This window comes from Micropterus salmoides, unplaced genomic scaffold (assembly GCF_014851395.1).
Source record: "Micropterus salmoides isolate LMB-PRFRI ecotype aquatic unplaced genomic scaffold, ASM1485139v1 Ms_hic_scaffold_13, whole genome shotgun sequence".
NCBI classification, from domain to species: Eukaryota; Metazoa; Chordata; class Actinopteri; order Centrarchiformes; family Centrarchidae; genus Micropterus; species Micropterus salmoides.
In genome coordinates, this window is record NW_024040374.1 from 405,379 (window position 1) to 427,449 (window position 22,071).

General features: G+C 41.1%; 1 protein-coding gene across 2 annotated transcripts in view; it reads left to right on the plus strand.

Moving 5' to 3' along the window:
- The window catches only part of frem1b (Fras1 related extracellular matrix 1b), a 102,099-nt gene that overhangs the window by 55,322 nt on the left and 24,706 nt on the right, over positions 1 to 22,071 (plus strand). For both annotated transcript variants that reach the window (XM_038714957.1, XM_038714956.1), the window contains exons 23-24: positions 16,000 to 16,141; positions 17,916 to 18,120. In XM_038714957.1, the coding sequence (XP_038570885.1) occupies positions 16,000 to 16,141; positions 17,916 to 18,120 (347 nt within the window). The remainder of the gene's footprint in view (positions 1 to 15,999; positions 16,142 to 17,915; positions 18,121 to 22,071) is intronic.

A 22,071-nucleotide genomic window follows, 5' to 3' on the forward strand; every position in this document is an offset into this window, starting at 1 on the left:
ACACGTTCACACCCCTCACCTGCTCCAGGTCACCTCTCAGAGACCGCACTCACACTTTCTCCAGGATTTTGTATTTAGCTTAACTCTGCATTGGATGCTAATTCATAACACAGTTTCCTACAACCACAAAAAGAAAACGGTAGAAATATATGTAGAACATATGTTTAGTAAAAGTGCCCAAACACCCAATTCTAATAAAAATCTGATGATGGTACAGCCAAAGAGAGAAAATAAATACAGGAGAGAGGAGATGCATGCTAATAAGCCACAGGTTTGATTAGAACTGGGCCACTGCAGTAAGAACTCATTTGTGTATGGTGCACATGCTCCTGAAGACACACGCTCATAAACTGAAAGTTTCTTGCTCTCTTCTCTCTTAACTTTGACCCTCAATTTACTGTATACTGCACTATAATGGCCACTCTACATTTTGGGTTTCAACAATACACTTAAAAGAAATGTATGCCAGTTTGTATAGCATATTTACAATATTGGTAAGCCTGAGAGAAGTTCTCACCACTGTTAAATTATAGTATCCCTGACAAAGTGGCATGTAACACAAAATAAATTAAACACTCAATAAACACAATTAAGGCAAATAAAACAGAAGCCTTTTAACTACATAGCCTAAATACCTATGGTAGAAGCACAAAAAGCAAGGACAAATGACCAAATAATAAAAATCTGAGCAAGATAATAAGGCATTATGTTGGTTCTGAGACAGGCTGTAGGTAACTCCACCACTACACTTAATGTACGTAGAAGTTTAAATTCATCAGAAGAGAGTGACCTAGAATTTGAATGACTATGAATGCCTGGTTGACATTCATTGTAAGCCTTACATATTAAATGATTCCCACTGCTTGTAAACCTTTTCAGTGACTTTAAGCATTGTTGATCATGTGTCAGACCAATCAGAGAGACCATCAGTCTTCCTTTTTTGAGATAGATTTCCATCCAAATACACTATATGGACAAAGGTGCTACCCCTGTCCTAATAAATTTGGTAGGGGCTGTGTTTTCATGGGTTGTTAAGGGAAATCTTGCCTATGGATTTAGAATGGGATGTCATAAAAGTAATGCGTAGGTGTTGCTGTATTTTTGTCCATACTAGTGTAATAAATTAACTCCATATTATACACAATCGCTTTAAAATTAATTTGGTGATATTTTAAAAGTTATTCAACCCCATTATTTGGGGGGTGTACTAAATCGCACATATGTATGGTTATTATACTAATTCTTAGTAGATGTTTTCTGGTATAAAACACCTTATTTAGCTACTTTTTGTGAGTAGCTTGTAACATAGGGTACAATTTTCAACAAAAGTGGAGTATTGTCATCCGCTCTTTACAGTTTCAAAATATCTCCCACAAGACTCCAGAGAAGTTGCATTACTAAAGGCCAAGTCACTGGTTTGCGATCTTGACGCCCTAACGACCATCGTCAGCAACAAGAAACCATCCCCCACGCTGCACACAATGGAGAACAATGACTGAAACTTCACAACCCTCACCCAAGATGACTTCTCAGAGACAGCTCTCAACATTTCAACCTTAAAACATTTGTGAATCACATAGGCTCTAGTCACTTAAATGTAGAGGATTCTTTTAAATCTACATCATTAACTGAAGACATGTGTAACTCTTTCTAAAAAATCCACAACAATACCTTCAAGCAGTATGTCTGACATGTCTACCACAGTAAACAAAAGTAAATCAAACCTATATCTAATTGCCAGAGAACATTTGCATTACTATGCCAGCAGTAGTTAGCATTTGATGTCTTATCCTAAGAACCAATCACTGTCCAGATAGCTAGTCAGGATTGTGTATATATATTCTGGGCTCCTCAGAGAAGGTGCATGGCAGTCTTTGGTGTCTTGTGGAAGTGTTGACAAGTATGCAGTTTTTTGAAGGAGAAAACCAACTTTAAAATTTCTTTACTATTAGTAAGTAGTAGTCATCCATTTATCTGTCTATCTTAACGGTATGTAGACATATTTCACCTGTGTTGTTCTTTTGAAAAACTTTTTCATCTTTCCATCCTGAAGACCAAAGCGAGAGGTAAGTTGAACATTTTTACCAATACCCCTTGTATGTTTTCATCAAGGCTGTTTGTAACTAAACTATCAAATTTAAATATAATATATATATATATATATATATATATATATATATATATATATATATATATATATATATGTATAACATAGTATATTCTGACTGTATCAGATTGTACAGATAGTTTGTTATTGTATATTGATTGCTTAGTGTGTAAATATTTTTACACCTATGTAGAATGTTACCTGTATATTGTATATAGGGTGTATATAGTATGAATATTATTTATACTAATACATAGAATTTTAACTGATTCTACTTTTATTGTATTTTATTCCTTACATTCCTATATACATATATGTACACAGAAAAAGTACTGATAGCTTATATTGTTTTACAAAGTCACCCAAGTTATCATGCTGTTCTTCTCATTGTATAAACAATAATCTTAAATTAACTTGTTATAAGTCAAGACACCATATGATGTATAATATATTGTAAAACATTTCACTGGAAAATGAGAACCAGAAGGGTTTTTCCTAAAAAGGAAGCCTTGCAACTTCACTGCATCTGAGAAAGAAAAAGCCAAATTTCAGAAAGGATTCATCTACAAGGAGAAAGGTATTAGATCAGAACATAAGATTCTCTATTCAATACTGTATTTAACTACAACTTTCTTGGTTGCTAATGAATTATAAGGAAATGGAGCATTGTTAAGTGTGTGCATAGTATTATACACTATATATAGTTATATGTTGCCATGTAAGGTGCAACCTGAAAATGGTTTAAAGGCATAGCTTGATTTTGTGTTCAGATATGAGAACAATATTGATCTTGTCATTCAACTCTCAGCAAGTCAGTCAAGCTAAGCAGGCAACAATTAAAATAAGAAATACCCACTGCCATCATACATAGTGTACAATTTTGTGTGTATTATATAAATGTAGATACAAATCCAAACCCTTAGGGTGACATTGCATAAGATCCTCATCGAGTGTTAGAATGCTGAGATAGTGTTGGTCGTTCATGGAATTTGATGACAGACAGACTGACAGATAATTCATTTATTCAGTATAAAAATCACCACCAAAAACACTGAGCCAGGAGAATTCTTGCAGGAATATATTTGAAGACACATCACTGACTCCAAAGAAGGGGCCCGGTTCTGAGAGTACTCCTTGTTATGGTACTAAAGAAGTCCTCAACGATTACACAGTGGCATTAAAGTACTATAAAACAAATGTCTGGGTTTGATAACAAACCGATTCTCTATTCCCTCAACAGCCCAGGACCTCCACATCCAGCATCTTCACCACCAAGATTGTCTGAGACCAGCCAGCCGGACAGCTGCTGCAAGAATCGTTTAGCATCCTCAAATAATTTCTGCACAAACTGTCAGGAACCATCTCAGGGAATCTCATCTGCATGCTCGTCATCCTCTTTGGGGTCTCGACCTGACTGCAGTTTGCCATCATAACCGACTTGAGTGGGCAAATGCTCACATACGATGGCGTCTGGCACTTTGGAGAGGTGTTCTCTTCATGGATGAATCCCAGTTTTCACTGTGCAGAGCAGATGACGTGTGTATGGCTTCGTGTGGGTGAGCGGTTTGTTGATGTCCTAGTTGTGGATCGAGTGGCCCATGGTGGCGGTGGGGTTATGGTATGGGCAGGTGTGTTTCACGGACAACAAACACAGGTGCATTTTATTGATGGCATTTTGAATGCATAGAGATACCATGACGAGATCCAGAGGCCCATTGTTGTGCCATTCATCCACAACCATCACCTCATGTTGCAGCATGATAATGCACGGCCCTATGTTGCAAGGATTACAATTCCTGGAAGCTGAAAACATCCCATTTCTTGCATGGCCAGCATACTCACCGGAGGAATTGGGGCAAAAACAAAAGTGTTGCGTTTATAATTTTGTTCAGTGTAAGAACACAGAAGAGGGTGGGCACATGAGGAACTTTCAGTTTAGGAGTTTGTGTGTGTCTTAGCTTAAAAGCACATTCAATAAAGTTTGCTTCAACATAGTTCTGTATATTTTGTACTGTTTTCTATTTGTGGTTGAACAACTTGTGTTATGAATAGCCATCCAACGTTGTGATGGTTCTGAGATGATCTATAGGTAACTCATCACTATTTCAATGGCTATTAAAATCACTAACACACATTTAAACTGTACATGCTAAAGAAAGAAGTTGAAAATACTGAGATGTAAAAATCTATAAAGACAAATACCTGCCAAATATCAGTGTGAACTTAATGCAGCACTGGTTGTGTGTTCTCCAGTTGATGCAAACTCTAAGTTCCATTGTTACGATGCTGCACCATTTGACAGCCCTCAAATATGCTTCTCTATTCGCCAACAAATGTTTAACCCCACATTTCAAAAAGCTACAATGAGAACATTGCTGGTGACACTTTTCTAAAAAACAAAAACAACAACACTACAGCTTATATATTTGGTTTAGATTATAATTTTCGAATTGTCCATTTTGCTTATTTCATATTATTTGTAAAGTGTGTCTGAATGTCTCTGTGGACCTTTCTCTAAGGCTAAGAACAAATGTACTGCCGAAGCATTTTAGAAAGATTTTCAATTTTTCAGAGACAGGCTTCATTTAGCCCCTTAATTACCACATCATAAAACCTAAACACGCACATATGAACTTGTTCATTTGTAGCTAAACTAACCTTTTCAACATTTCACACTTTAGTTTGACATGATGTGATTTCAACTGTATAAAAGTAGCTCATCTCGGCCACACCTACTGACTACCAGTTATGCACAGCGTTCTAACTTTTCAGCTGTATTCTAAAACTAACATAGCTATCCTTATTAGCTAGGCTCCTTACATGCTTGCTGATAACTTTTTTGAAGGTGGGTCTCCGACATTGACAACATTGTGTTGGATAGATTTGTGCAGCGGTGTTTAGGAAACTAACTATTCAATTGACAGACAGGTCTGTTGTCAATGTGTTTGCGAGCAACAACTTCCTAAATATAGATTTAGGACACATACAAACACTGGTCATGTATCATGATAATTAACAGCATTAAATCCATTGATTAAAAATTAAGAGATCTTGCAGCTGACCTTTGTATTCATTTTGTTTTTACTTTCACTTTTTTTGTGCTTTTAAAATACTCATTCTGCTGTCTACTGGGTAGTCTATCATTTTAGTAGTCTGAAGCTTGAAACAATTTAGGAATTTCACTAAAACTCAGCCTTTGTATTTTGTTGAAAATAACTTCAATAAAAACTCAGGCTTTATATTTTCTTACAATAACAGATTATACCAAATAAAGACACTCTGTAATTAGTTTCTTCTCATAAGTATGATTAAATTTGCTTATTTATTTTTTTCTCACAAGTTGGAGTGTGATTATCGCTCCATGCTATCTAAGAGGGAACTTGTGTCATCATGTACAAGAGAACAGTGGACTCCTGTCGTTCCACACAGTGCAAGTGTGGTCCCTTTTTCTGTAATTCAAATCAATAAATAAAATGCATTTCTGTAAGTGTAGACTAAGCACATAGATATGATGACAAAATGTATTGACATTCAGTGGTTGTGAAAACTGGTCAGTTTGGTGTTTTAGGACTGAACAAGTTTAAAGCTGTAGTCAAAGTCTGATGTGAAATACTTTTTAACAATTAATTAAAACTGAATAGAAAGTATCGTACCTCTAATCATTTAATTAATAATTCAACTCTGGTTGTTTTTCTATTTTTGTTCCTTTTTTTGGAATCTACAATTCATTTTACTCTCCAGGCCTTCAGTGTAGCCCTTTATTTTAATACATGTTGATCTTAAAACACAAGACATCCACTAAAACTCAGCCTTTATATTTTGTTTTAAAAGAATGTATAGAAAATAAAGAGACTATTTAGTTAGTTTATTTTGTCTCAAAAGTATGATTAAATTTGCTTATTTATTATTTTCACACAAGTTGGAGTGTGATTATCGCTCCATGCTATCTAAGAGGGAACTTGTGTCATCACCTACAAGCGAACAGTGGACTCCTGTCGTTCCACACAGTACAAGTGTGGTCCCTTTTTCTGTAATTCAAATGCATATCTTTAAGTGTAGACTAAGCACACAAATATAATGAAAAATTTTTTATTGATGTCCAGTGCTTGTGAAAGCTGGCCAGGTTAGTATTTTGGGACAGAACAAGTTTAAAGCTCTAGATGTCAAATGTCAAATATTTTTTTATTAATTAATACATTTTTTTATAATTAAAACCGTAAAGAAAGTATCTTTATACTGACCATTTTATTTCTAATTCTACCCTGGTTGTTTTTCTATTTTTGTTCCGTTTTTTAGAATCTACAATTCATTTTACTCTCCTGGCCTTCAGTGTAGCCCTTTATTTTAATACATGTTATCTTAAAACACAAGACATCCACTAAAACTCAGCCTTTATATTTTGTTTCAAAAGAATGTATAGAAAATAAAGAGACTATTTAGTTAGTTTATTTTGTCTCAAAAGTATGATTAAATTTGCTTATTTATTATTTTCACACAAGTTGGAGTGTGATTATCGCTCCATGCTATCTAAGAGGGAACTTGTGTCATCATGTACAAGAGAACAGTGGACTCCTGTCGTTCCACACAGTGCAAGTGTGGTCCCTTTTTCTGTAATTCAAATCAATAAATAAAATGCATTTCTGTAAGTGTAGACTAAGCACATAGATATGATGACAAATGTATTGACATTCAGTGGTTGTGAAAACTGGTCAGTTTGGTGTTTTAGGACTGAACAAGTTTAAAGCTGTAGTCAAAGTCTGATGTGAAATACTTTTTAACAATTAATTAAAACTGAATAGAAAGTATCTTACCTCTAATCATTTAATTAATAATTCAACTCTGGTTGTTTTTCTATTTTTGTTCCTTTTTTTGGAATCTACAATTCATTTTACTCTCCAGGCCTTCAGTGTAGCCCTTTATTTTAATACATGTTGATCTTAAAACACAAGACATCCACTGAAACTCAGCCTTTATATTTTGTTTTAAAAGAATGTATAGAAAATAAAGAGACTATTTAGTTAGTTTATTTTGTCTCAAAAGTATGATTCAATTTGCTTATTTATTATTTTCACACAAGTTGGAGTGTGATTATCGCTCCATGCTATCTAAGAGGGAACTTGTGTCATCACCTACAAGCGAACAGTGGACTCCTGTCGTTCCACACAGTACAAGTGTGGTCCCTTTTTCTGTAATTCAAATCAATAAATGAAATGCATATCTTTAAGTGTAGACTAAGCACACAAATATAATGGGGGGAAAAAAAGTATTGATGTCCAGTGCTTGTGAAATCTGGTCAGGTTAGTATTTTGCGACTGAACAAGTCTCTAGATAACAAATGTCAAAAAATTTTTTGTTAATTCATTCATTTTTTATAATGAATTAAAACCATAAAAGTATCTTTATACTGACCATTTTATTTATAATTCTACCCTGGCTGTTTTTCTATTTTTGTTCCCTTATTTAGAATCTAAAATTCTCCAGGCCTTCAGTGTAGCCCTGTATTTTAATACATGTTGATCTTAAAACACAAGACATCGACTAAAACTCAGCCTGTATATTTTGTTAGAAAAAATTAAGAAATTGTGTTTTAAGAGACAGCTTTCTTTACTGAGTAGCTTGTATAATAGCCCCTCTACAGTCTGATAGACTCCCTGGGGCTGCAAGCCATTCACTCTATAGGGGAGTGTTAAGAACGACGTGTGTGAATGAGTCGTTAAAATCTTTGCTTGATCCACTAGAGGCACTGCTGAGTATGGACTTAAACACTCACACACCTGCAGGTCCCCTCTTGACAATAGTTTAAAAAATTTACCAGATGGTTTTAGACATGATTTTAGCATGATTTAAAGCATGTCCAACAGGGGACCTAAAAAATGTCCCCTGTTCACTTTTTAGTCCCCTCTTAGTGGGTGTGTAACGACGTCGAGGTCCACTGTTAGATAGGTTGGTAAGTGCACAGGAACACACACACAAGAACACACACAGGAACACACACACAGGAACACACACACACAGGAACACACACACAAGAACACACACACAGGAACACACACACACAAGAACACACACACACAGGAACACACACACAAGAACACACACACACAAGAACACACACACACAGGAACACACACACACAGGAACACACACACAGGAACACACACACACAGGAACACACACACACAGGAACACACACACACAAGAACACACACAGGAACACACACACACAGGAACACACACACACAGGAACACACACACACAGGAACACACACACACAGGAACACACACACAGGAACACACACACAAAGAACACACACACACAAGAACACACACAGAACACACACACAAGAACACACACACAGGAACACACACACACACGAACACACACACAGGAACACACACACACGAACACACACACACAGGAACACACACACAGGAACACACACACACAGGAACACACAAGAACACACACACACAAGAACACACACAGGAACACACACACACAAGAACACACACACAAGAACACACACACAAGAACACACACAGGAACACACACACACAAGAACACACACACAAGAACACACACACAGGAACACACACAAGAACACACACAGGAACACACACACAAAACACACACACACAGGAACACACACACAAGAACACACACACAGGAACACACACACACAAGAACACACACACACAGAACACACACACAGGAACACACACACAGGAACACACACACAAGAACACACACACAAAACACACACACAGGAACACACACACAAGAACACACACACAAGAACACACACACACAGGAACACACACACACAGGAACACACACACAGGAACACACACACACAGGAACACACACACACAGGAACACACACACACAAGAACACACACACACAAGAACACACACACAGGAACACACACACACAAGAACACACACAGGAACACACACACAGGAACACACACACAAGAACACACACACAGGAACACACACACACAGGAACACACACACACAGGAACACACACACACACAGGAACACACACACACACAGGAACACACACACACACAGGAACACACACACACAGGAACACACACACAGGAACACACACACACAACACACACAGGAACACACACAGGAACACACACAGGAACACACACAAACAGGAACACACACACACAGGAACACACACAAACAGGAACACACACAAACAGGAACACACACACACAGGAACACACACACAGGAACACACACACACAGGAACACACACAGGAACACACACACAGGAACACACACACACAGGAACACACACAAACAGGAACACACACACACAGGAACACACACACACAGGAACACACACACACACAGGAACACACACAGGAACACACACAAACAGGAACACACACACAAGAACACACACAAGAACACACACACAGGAACACACACACACAGGAACACACAGATGTGGGTTTTCAGAGCTTGTGTGAGGATTTACTGTTTAATCCGTGTTAATATGATATTTCTGGAACTACGTGACTGAGTGAGGTTTTAGGTCAGGGTCAGACACAGATGTTTGCTCTTTATGCTGATGGCTTCTATTTTATATATTTTATATATATACAGTGTGTATATATGACAGTTTACATATTAAGCTTGAATCTGTCAAACAAAAGCTTTTTTCTCAGAGGATATGTGAACCAGTTGCATGTAGGCTCAGGTTACTGGTTATGAGTGTTGACCCGTCTTTAGAGTTAAGCCTTTCATGAAACTTGCACTTTAAGCTGTTTTATATTTAATCTTAAACATCATGTGCAGAGTCAACACTGAACATATCCACTAACAAGTCCTGTGTGTCTCTTCTTCTTCTTCTTCTGAAGCTACATCCACACTGCTTCGTTTTTGTTTTCACTTCTGCTACGTTTCCGCCTCCGGTCCAGACTAAAACTGAAAAGTTTGAAAACGTCGCCGACCCCGTTTTGGTTTTAAACTCCGGGGTAGCGTGTTAGTGCTGACACGTGAAAACAATGACGCTCACGTTTGGCTTCCTGACTAGTTCTTATCAGTCTTGCAAAGCAGAAACACGCTGCTGCTGGCAGAATTTATCTTTTGGTGTTTTTATTAAAAAACTTTGTACTGTGTAAATAACACTTCTTCACTTGTCCTCTGCATGTCTCCGTATTTACTTTGCGGCGCCACCGTCTCTTTGTCCTCCCGTGTTCCCCTCAGTAACAGTTCCACCATCGCTGCTCATTGTTCGTCTCTAGTAGAACTTTCTTCTTCAGACAAATCTTCTGCAGCTGCAGAGTAGACAACCTGCTTCCTGTTTACATTGGCACGCACATGCTCAGTGTACGTGAACGGTCACATGATTTTAAAGAGGCGGTATTCTGCTTTTTGGCTTTTCCCCTCTCCTTTGAGTTTATATCTTTTTTGTGCTGTAACAGGTTTGCAGAGTGAAAAAGCCCAAAGTGAGTTCCCATCTCCCACAGAAAACTCTGCTCTGAACTGAAAACAGCTCGTTTGTAGTCCAGCCGCTTCCCTTTCAAGCTAAACGCGCCTCATATAACGCTCGCCGAGCGGCTACTCCGACACGCCTTCAGAAACAGCGAGCTGCAGCACACAGCTCTCCTCTCCCTTCCAAACACTAGCTACCCTCCAGGCAGTCAGTGGACATAAAGTTGTTCCTGTGATGTAGAGACAGAGCTCAGTTAAAACTTTATGGATACAGATTAATAACTCACCGCTCTGAAACTCTCGCTCCAGTCCGTGTTGCCGACCGGCTCGGCAACACGTACGGCTGAACCCGAGCTGTTTACCGGCTTCTCGCTGACCCGCCCTTCTCTGCTTCTGATTGGCTAGTAGTCTTTAACTAGGAACTGAGCATGTGCAACTCCCAACAAAGATCATTTAGAGACCAGATGTATCACTCCATAGCTAAAACGAAGCTTTCAACACAGGCTGAAAAGAGGAGCTGCAGCAATGTGCAGTATGACAAAAATATAACCATGTAAACTTGTTCTGGTACAAACTCTAAATAAGATCAATCTGAACCTGAAAATTAGCAGAATACCACCTCTTTAATATAGCCGGAGATCAATTCTGATGTGCAGCTAAAACGCTGGTGTGGACGGAGATCGTTTTCGTTTTAAACGTTAGTGTGGATGCAGCCTGAGCCATAGAGCTTCATTGTTGTCCAGAAACTGTTAAAAGCCATCAGTGAGCCTCACTGCTGCACTGGGTCACATGTTCCTTCATCACCATGAACACACACACTGTAGTTTATTCTGACATCCCATGTGGATTCATCCATCGCTGAAAATTGTCCCCAACAAATGCACTACTGCCTCCTATTTGTCTGATAGAACCTACAGCGAGCAGCTGTTTGAGGAAATTACTGAGCTTTTTAACCTCTTAAACACAGACACCTATTTCCAGGAAAAACGCCTAAAATAACAAACTCCTCGACCATTTGGCCTAGAGGCATAATTCTGGTGATGCAACTGAATATCTTCTAATACACCTGGAATACAACTGTAAATTTGATGAAAAGAAACTAATATACAACAGTTATCAGTGAAACAAGTTAATAATTATACAACCGATTTATCGGCCGGGCGATATTATTGGCCGATATGAGCTAATTGCATTTAATAGGCATCGACCGTTTATAACAGCAGATGTATGACTATTAAAAAAGAAACATAGATTTAGATACTTCACTCATGTCATGGGTGTTGCATAGTTTGCCCACCAGAGGGCGCGCTGCAGCTGTTAACAGCACTGCCTCACCACAAAAAACACAGAAGAAAACAATCAGCTGACCGCAGTCTGCCAGTGTTCTGTCTATTTATGCTACCTATCGAGATGCGCTACTTAGCGGTTCTGTGCATGCGTAAGACCCACAAGCGTGGTCTGTTTCCACGCCCATAAATCTGTGCAAACCTTGCTGTTGGGCACGCCGTCGAGACAGCGGCTGATCGTCAGCAACATCAAAAAATAAAATCATTATTACGGTAGTCTGTCAGAATACGCTACCCCTGAAAATGTTATAAAATATATATATATATATATATATATATATATAAAATCAAGAAGACGTCATAATACTAAGAGTTATGCCTGTATGGGATTGGTAAAGGGAACACATAAGGTAGCATTTTTCAATAGGGCAGAGCGACTCGATAGACTCTGCTATCGATTTGCGCTACAATAGCATTTTTCGATAGGGCAGTATAGATCGTCAGAACACTGTGTTTATCAGTGGAGGAGCGCTAACGTTAATGAGCCGCTAAACTATAGTTTCTGGTCTATTCTAAATATATCTGCCTGTCTGCAGTTAGTCGGCGTGTCTGAAATTATTAAACCAGCGCGGACATGTAAATAAACGTGAGCTAAACAAGAATCTAACACGGCTTCCTGTAGCTCGTCTCTGTGTGACATTGCAGATGTGAAACGCTGTAGTCTGAGCCGTAACTGCTCTGGTTGTAGTGATAACGTTAGTTAAATGAAATCTCAAAGTTGCAGACAGTCATGTTGTATTAGAGTCATTCAACAGCAGCTCACTGCATCATAGACGGCGTGATTTATAACGAGGGTGGTTAAGAAATGGTTTCTCGTAGCTTTGGTTGGAATTAAAGAGTGCTGGTAAAGGGATGAACTAGATGTTACAATGCTACATTGAAATTATGGCAGATTATGTGTAAAGTGAAAATACACATGCTTATTCTCTCACTAGTTATTGATGTGCAACTGTTTACATGTTCACCTTTTGAGACTGTAATCCATTTTATTAACATAAATCATTTAGGAAAAGGTTTTATAGCCCACATACGTACCAGCTTTCAATATCAGTGTAGTTTATACAGTAAAGGGGTCTACCATCCAAATCGAAATATCGGCTCATAAATCGTCTCCTTTTCACTTTAATATCGGCATTGGCCCCCAAAAAACCCATATCAGTCTATTACATATTACACAATATTTCTAAAATATACCAAGCGAATGTCCATGTTTTGGCCATATTTACTATTTATATGTTGTCTCTCCACACAACCACGCACCAAATAACATAAAGCTTCCAAAACACTGACATACTGATAACAACAGTCAATAATCCTGTAACCAAAAGCTCTCCCACGCTTTACAGGCCACAGCTTGAGAACAGAACGTCCTACAGGGCTGTAAGTGGGCTCTTTCTCTTCGTCTTGAAGAGACGAATTGTTGTCGTGTCTGTGTAGAGGCCGAAAAAGACCGTCTGTTCCAAAGCAGCACTTCTTCTCTCCTTCATTTTGACGAGAGAAACGAAACCTAAGAGCTCAGCTATAGTGCGATGCCATTATGGCGGCCTGCAGGGATCTTTTCACACACAGAAAACAGCAAATGTAAGTCAGCGGTTGTAACTGTAAATGTATATTGGTGCGTTTGTTGTTGTTATCTGTAATAGCTCTGTGAGTTTTGGGATTTGAGTGAGCTTCCTTGTGGTCGGTCTCGATGTGAGATGAGAGATATCTGGAAGGCAATAACTGCAGCCATGTACAGTGATTAGCCATTTATTTTGTGATATAAGCTCATTTACATGTTTGGTGTTTGATGTGTGGATAAAAATGGTCGGTTTCAGCTGACGTGGATTTCGCTGGCGAAATTCGATCTACCTACCTGATAAACCAGGCAGGTCCTTGCTTTAAACATGAAACTATAAATCTGTGAGGTGTTTTTAAAAGATTTACATCTTCAGGAGAAACCAGTTTCCTCTGAGCCAAGAGACGAACTAACAAGTTGTTGGGATTTAAGAGGAATTATTTAGGATGTCACCAGAATTATGCTTCAAAATAAGACCCTGTTTGTGATGCGAAAGCCACTGAGGAGTGAAAGATGTTTAGTAAGAAGAGAAATGATCAGATGTCAGTTAGTTGCTTTGTGGGGGGGGTCAGGGGAGTCGGCACGGGGCAGAAGGGGGGAGGAGAGGGGGAGGCAACCTGTTTGTGTGCACATGTGGCGGGTCGCTTTGCTTGAGTGGGTGTGACCCCACCTCCTCCTCCTCCTCCTCCACCACCCATAATATTTTCATTTGAAGGAGAAATTGGGCATTTGCATGCTTGACTGCCCCCCCCCCCCCCTTCGCCTGTCCTGTCCCAGTTGATCTGCGCTGTCCCCAGATCAGTTGTTGGTGTTTGCGTGGGTGCGTTGGCACAGGCCGAGCTGGTACTGTAAAGGCCACCGATGCAGAAGTAACGCAGAGACTTGGCAGATGCCGGCGTCCTTGTTTTTGCGTTCCTGCAGGATGGACGTGGCAGCTTCTCTCCTGCGTGGATTTTAGTTCCGAGTGAAGAAGCAGCCAGACGGTTTCTGATGTTAACCACCCCCCCCCCCCCCCCGATCCCAACACCACCCCAGATCTCCATGATCCCGCTGGGAAAATTCCTGCTCTCACACAAACTTTCAACTTCTTCCAGCTTTGATCAAAGATCCTGCAGGTCGGAAAACTGGGTTTTATTTTACACACAAATGCTGTACATATATTTACATACATCAGCGGACAACTTAGTGAATACGAGAACAATATTCACTAAAGCAATTGTAAATTACTAAAAAACAAGATGTTGCTGCTGAAACATTGTGTGGAACGAACCCGAAGCAAGAGGAAGATGGACTGAGGCTGCGCTCCAGTGACTCTGATTGGCTGTATTTTTCTAAGTCTGGTCAAACGCTGTTCCTGCGGCATCTTGTAATAGTTACAGCAGCTACCCAGAGAGGCTGAAAGGACAAGTACGATTTATTCTCTTTCCAAAACCTAAAATAAATCCAGAAACATGTCAACTAACTGACCGAGGTGAACTTCAAGTGTCTACCAACTCGCATAGTTCTTTAAAGAAATTAGGAAATTACAGACCTGTGAAATAAAGTGGGGCTGCAACTAATGATTATTTTCATCCACTTATTTTCCTGATTATAGATTAATTTCCTATAAAACATCAGGAAACAGAGAGAAATGTGCATCTGAGTATCCCAGAGCCCAAAGTGATGTCATCACGGGGCTCTAACCTAAGACCGAGAAAATCAGCTAAACTTATTCACAATCACACAAACTAACAGATCGAGGCAGCGGTAGACCAGAGAGGTAAAATTACTGTTTACTCTCTGCTGGACTAATCTCAGAAAATGCCCAAATTAGCCACAGAGACACAAAAACATCCCTTTTTTAGGGATTAGGATCCAGAGGACAGGTGGAGCGACGACTCGAGAGCAGACGTTTGGAGACATGTGCATCGTGGTTGGGTGATCCTGTGAAGTGGCCACTAATGGATGTTTGTTAACGAAGGACCCAGAGTCATCAGCTAAGAGAGAGGCGGCTGGTGGGCGGATCTTCCACCCATCCATCCATCGTCAGCCGCTTATCCTGCGTACAGGGTCGCGTGGGGCTGGAGCCAATCCCAGTTTACGCAAAGAAAAATCAAGTCTTAATCTGTAAAATGCATCGTATTTTATTTGTTGATCAGAAGTTTTGTGTCTAAAATCTGAACCTGCAAACTAGATAATACCTACAGCTGTCAGATGAATATGGTAGAAAGTGCAGTATTGTCCTTTTGAATATGTAGCGAGTAGCTCGAGTTCCCTTCATCATCAGCAGCAGCCATCATGTTCTAGATTTGTTGATTTCTAGTTTTGGCCTCTCTTTTTTTTCAGGAGGTTTGGTCAAATTGGTGTTTGTTACCACTTGGAGATGTGAAGGAGGTTTCAGACGCTCCTTCAGTACTTTTTACAACTCTGTTGTTGTGTTGATGTTCCCCTGTCTATTCCCACCACAGAAGAAGAGTGACTGCAGTCAGCTGAAGCTATTCTAAACCTAATCCCAGTTCTGAACCTGTTTTTTCTTCGTCGGTGCGTCAGGAACGCCGGGTTGGAGGTGGACTCTGGCGAGCGCAGGGTGATCTCCAGTGTTGCTCTGGAGGCCGAGGACCTGGACACGCCCCCAGACCAGGTGTACTACTTCCTCACTGCTGCTCCACGCTTCGGCAGACTGCAGCTCAAGGTGAGCGCTAAATCACAGATGCATAGTCCAGACAGCCACCAGGCTTGTGTCTACACTGTTTTATGGTACTTAAAGGAATATGTAGGTTTTCAATGAAATTACTTATTAATAAATCACATTTTCATTGCCTTATTGTCAGTGGGCTCAACGTAAAAAGTATATGTGAGAGATTTGTTTTCTAGCCTGCAGTGATGCAGGGCAGCAAGCTAACGCTACGTGAGCTCCGACCTGCCGCTGTTTGTAGATTTATTGTGGTTTTACCGATACTCAGGTAGACTCCAGCTTCTCCATCTGTCAGTCGCCGTAACTAACGTGACCCACTTAATATACAACACTGCAACAAAACCGGGACAACAACCCAGAGGAAGGAAGAGCCATCTGCTAACACTACAGTAAAGTTACTGACTGCGGTCTGACTGTTATAAAGTGACACAGTCTCATTATAATATTCAGTCCAGCTCACTAACAGTTTCATTATCATCCAGTACATGTAGCTGTGCCGACACTGCTGAGCCTCCGGTGACAGATTCACAGATAGTAAAGGTGGTTACTGAAAGCAGCAGGCGAGCTAACGATGTAGCACGTCGGCTAAATGCAGTAAATGTAACGTCATCATGTAACGAGCGCAGATTAGTTCAACCTGCAGCTGATAAAACTATTACTGTAACGTTATAGTGGGAGTTCAGCTGAGTTTCCAGCTCTGTCTATAGCTGCTGTCACTCTGCCTTTTTCCGGGAGGATTGTGCCGACGTTACGGCGCCGGTGTTGAGACGGGAACGTTGAAGTAACAGAGCCTGAACATGTCTGGAGAAAAGCCACAGCCTGCACGCTGGTGTTTCTGCGTTTATTGCAGGATTTCTGTTTGAGAGCGGTTGTGTTTCGGATTATACTCGCTCATGATGAATCTTAGAATCGCACGGCTGAAAACTCCATAATGCCCCTTTAAGGGCTCAGCTGAGGTGTTTCTAGTTTTGAAAAGTAGCAGTGATGTTCTGTACTTGCATTAAATTCTCAGGAATGCACCAATAAAGATCTCTAAAGACCCAGAACCCCCGACAAATGTCTGGAGAAAGTGGGCTGACCGGAGACAAATTTACCCTGTAAGCACGGTAACTTTACAGCATGGGGTTATAAATTTACATTTATTCATTTAGCCGACGCTTTTATCCAAAGCGACTTACAATTTCTTTACATGTCAGAGGTCGCACGCCTCTGGAGCAGCGAGGGGTTAAGTGTCTTGCTCAGGGACACAATGGTGGATGTGTCACAATTGAACCCGGGTCTCTCACACCAAAGGCACGCGTCCTGTCCACTGTGCCATCGCCACACCTTCATAAATGAAACATAACTCTCTTTTTGGGGATTTTGCCGCAGCTTTTCTAAAAGATTGCGATGAAAGTTCTGATGTTCTGTGGTGGGTTTTTTTTGGCAATGAAATTGTGTGAATAAGTGAAAATTGAAAAGGTAGATGTGATATTTTTAACTTTAGAATTGTAGTTGAATTATCAGGCTGTGTTGAAGAAGACTGAGACCATAAACTCATCAGGAAAGTGTTTACTGAGGGAATAAATCAGCAGCCTCATTTTACCACAGACTCACTTTTCAGACCCGGAGGTTCCCGCTGTCTCTGAACGCTCGTGTTACTGGTGTTTTTATGATAAGATTAATTGACTGAAAAGGTTGTTAAATAAGCGTAATGTTCCTTTAAGGTGGGCTCATGATGACGGCATTTATTTAGCACTTGTGATCCGCTCACTGTTGGTTCTGACTGCAGACGGACTCGGGCTGGACGGAGCTGTCTGCCGGCCAGAACTTCACTCAGGACGACGTGGAGATGAACCGCCTGTGGTACGCGCACACCGCCGCCGCCAACGCGGCCGGGTTCAAAGGTCACGACAGCTTCCGCTTCACCCTCGGCGACCTGGACAACGAGAGTCCCGCACAGAGCTTCTTCATCTCGGTCCACGCCGTGCAGAAAGGTGAGAGGTCGAATTTACAGTTCAGAAGGTAAAATTCATTAGACTGATGGAATGACGTCATGTTCAAGGAATAAGATATCCGGAGGAAGCGCCATCAATCAGAGGTTTCTTTATTAACGAGATTAAAGCCTCACTTTGAGCGGTTGTTCCCACCGTGGGACGAGTAAAGACTTCATACGAATTCAAACGTCTGGCGAACATCCTGGAGTCTTTTACAGTCGGCTTTAGACGTCAGGTTTTATCCACCACAGACGAATTAAGTGACTAAAGCTACGTTCACTCTGCAGGGCTTGATGCTCGATTCAGATTTAACTTTTTCAATGCAGCCCATATCAGACTCCACAGCGAACTGACCACGGCCTGAAAGAAAGACGTATTTCCCGCTGTATTTCATCGCCTGCTCCCGGTTTTGCTCCCGGTTTTCCTCCCGCGCTCACATTCCTCCTGATTTATGACAAATGCTCACAACTGTCGGTCCTTTTCATCGCCTTCATTACATGTTCTTACGCTGCACATCGTGTAACCACTCTGTCTTTACGTTTCCGCCTGGATCTGTACATGATGCTGACCACGGCCGCTCTAGAGAGACGTCAGAGTGGCGTGAACTCCGATCTGACCGTCCAGACTGAGGTCACATTGCAAAAAAATTCAACCTGCATCGGATTTGGACGACATATGAAAGTGGCTGAAAACCAAAAGAGTCCGACTGTGTGACCTGGGTTTGTTAAAAACCAGTGTCCTCTGTCAGAACAGCTTCGGAAACCTCGCCCCGCACAACGTTGGGGCGAGCTGTGTTCGGTAACTATTTCTGTCACTTCTCACGTTGAACAGCCGAGTGAAACGGCTGAAAAAGGAAGGATAATTATTGGTAAGCACGTTAGAAATGGCCGACTGGTTAACAATGCAGACGTTCATCACACCAGAGAAAGGAGATCTTTAGGGCTGAAACGATTCATCGATTACTAAAATGCATCGATGCTTCGTTTAATCCATGTAACTGTACAGCACAGTGTTGCACACGGACATTTATTACTGTCGCTCATCGCGTTTACGCTGTGAACACGACGTGATTATGATGCCGCTGTTTGCAAAGTGCAGGAAGAGAGAAAACAGCGAGGGACGAAGAAGAAAGTGTCCAAAGTCTGGGATTATTTCAAGCTAAAGAAAACAACAACATCTGTAATGTTACCGTCCGTCCACCGTGAAACCAAACTGATGTCGCCTCGGCAACAGCACGACGGCGCCTGATCAGAAAGCAGCCGGTGTTCTGCCAGCGGACCACAGACAAGCTAACAGCAACTTTAGCATCTAACTGAAGTCGTGACTGATTGTTGAGTTGAAGCCAAAGTAAGCTGCAGACCTCAGCTGATAATGTGACCACGCGTGTTTGTTGTTCTACTTTTTGGGCCGTGAGTTGTGACCTCACAGTCAGGAGTTAATGTCGGGGAGCTGCACCTTTTAACTCCGCTGCAGCTCTCTGTAGCTCAGACGATCCCTGTCAGGGTTGGGTGTGGTGGAAAAGGTCGGTGGACCCAAATGCAGGACACGGAGCGCAGCAGGTACAGTCCAAAGGGATTTAATCCAAAGCAACGGGCAAGACAAAACTCACGGGCAGTGGAAACGGGCAACATCCAAAATGCTCAACAGGTAGTGCAGCAACCGGCAGAACACACGTGATACGACAACGACCGGACGGGGACTAAACAGAAACACCAAACATTTATACACAGGGGCTAACGAGCAGGGCGGGAGCAACGCAGGTGACCGGGATCAAGGCTAACGAGGCAGGCAGATTACTGGGGGAACAGACATGTTACAAAATACCAGACGAGAATCTAACAGAAAGCCATGTAAACAAACACACAGAGGCAGGGAGTAGAAAACAACATGACGAGGCAAGGCAGGACTGAAACTGGGATTAGACTGAACACCAGAAAATTACAGAATAAGACAGGAACTAAGGCACCAAAAGGCAAGACGACAGTAAATAAACTCACGCTGGGCAGGTTGAGCACAAGACACAACAGACCTTAATGAGATACAATAAACAAGGCCACACAGAGAAACACAAGACAGGATCGTGACAATCCCTGCTACCTGCGTGAGCTAATCCATCCTTTCACCCACATTCTTTGTCTTTATAATAACAAACAGCTGTTTCCTGTGCAGGATCGCGTCATTTCCCGTTTCACATTTCACGTGTTTTCTTGATAAAACGTGATTTGGAGACCAGCGTCTGGTGACTCAGCCGCTGTCAGCTCCTGTAGTGTGTGACCCCCTGTCACCGATCGGTCACGCAGTGTGAACGCCACGACGACTTCAAGACTGCAGACACACGGCACGGTCTGCGGCCGAGGCTGAAGGTCGTGTGTTCTGCAGGAGCCTGTAGTAAAACTTGTAGAGCACTCGGGTGATGTTTGTGCTTGTAAAGCAGCCGTCTGGTTGTTGGTCTGATGTTTGCTGTATGACACACTATGAACTTCTGAAAGGACCAATAAATATCTATCACCTTTAAACGTGCACAGCTGATCCCGTTACCGAGGGGCCGCCGCCAAGCAAAAGCACTTCTTAAACGACGCATCGATGAATCGTTAAATTAATCTGTAGAAGCTTCGAGTGCTAAAATCGTCGTTAGCTGCAGCCCAAGAGATCGTACCTGTTGATTCCTCAGCAGAAGCATCACTTGTATGTAGTCTATCATTAATATGTCGGTTTCATCTTGTAAAAACGACGTTATAAGGCTAAAAGCAATGTGACATTGTTAAAGACCATGGACGCTGTTTAGCATTACCAGACAGTTATTTTACATGCAATATGCATAGAAGAAGAAGAAGATATACTTTATTAATTCCACAAGAGATTTCACTCTGTTGTTGATGTTAGTATTTTACACAGGTCTGAAACGCACACGCACACTAGGTGGGTTATTTTCTCCTCATTCTCCCTTTTGCTTATCACTGTGAATTCAGTGCAGTGTGAAGAGTGAAACATTCATTCTTTCATTCATTTCATTTATTATACAGGAAAAGTTTAAGAGCAACAATTTAGTTACAGTAAACGGGCCTGACTCAGTTTAAAGACTGGTTTACAGCAGGTTCCTGTTCTGCAGCAACATAGAACAATGAACACAGTTTCAACACATTTATACAGGACATTATTATTGACTAGACAGATACAAACAAGTGAAACATGAACAATCGGTGTGTGCAAGTATAGAAACAGTTTATATGACTTTTTGAAATATGTGATGGACGATAATGTTCGAATGTGATGGGGAATCCATCCATCCATCCATCGTCAACCGCTTATCCTGGAATGAGCGCCTGTGAGACTGACCTAGTGAAGCGTAGCGGTCTCATATTGTGTGTCGGAAGAAGAGCTATTTTGAATCTGAAAGTAAAATGCAATAGCATGACTGTTTACGTAGTAGCATTTTTTGGAAGATTAAGGTAAGAGACCAGATTGGAAGACAGTAGGACATTGTTGAAAACACAATGGCATGTAGGTAAGTTTCAGAAACCGAAAAGGAAAGATGTGTTCCCGATACGTAAGGTGTGAATCAAGTAGCACATCAAGGTGCTAGTAGGTCTTTGTGACGACAAGTTCTTGGTTTGCAAAAGTAATAAACTGAATCTGCAAACAAGAATCCAGGCATTCTTCACGTTGTTGAATATGAGAGTTTAGCTCACTGTCCAGCTGGGAGTTACCAGACCTCAGCGAGCACAGGAGAAGAAGTCTCCTCTCTCCAGCGTGGCCGTTCGCAACAAATATAAAGAGTTTTGGTAAATAAATAAAACAGTAAAATGCAAACATGCTGATTTTTTTACCGTGATCGCCATCTTAGTTTGGGCGAACGTACGGCAGAGGCTACACTTGAAGCACGAATCACACCTGCAGGAGCATTTAGCATTTGTTTTCAACAAGGCTGAGGAGTTGATGAGGAGCTGAGAC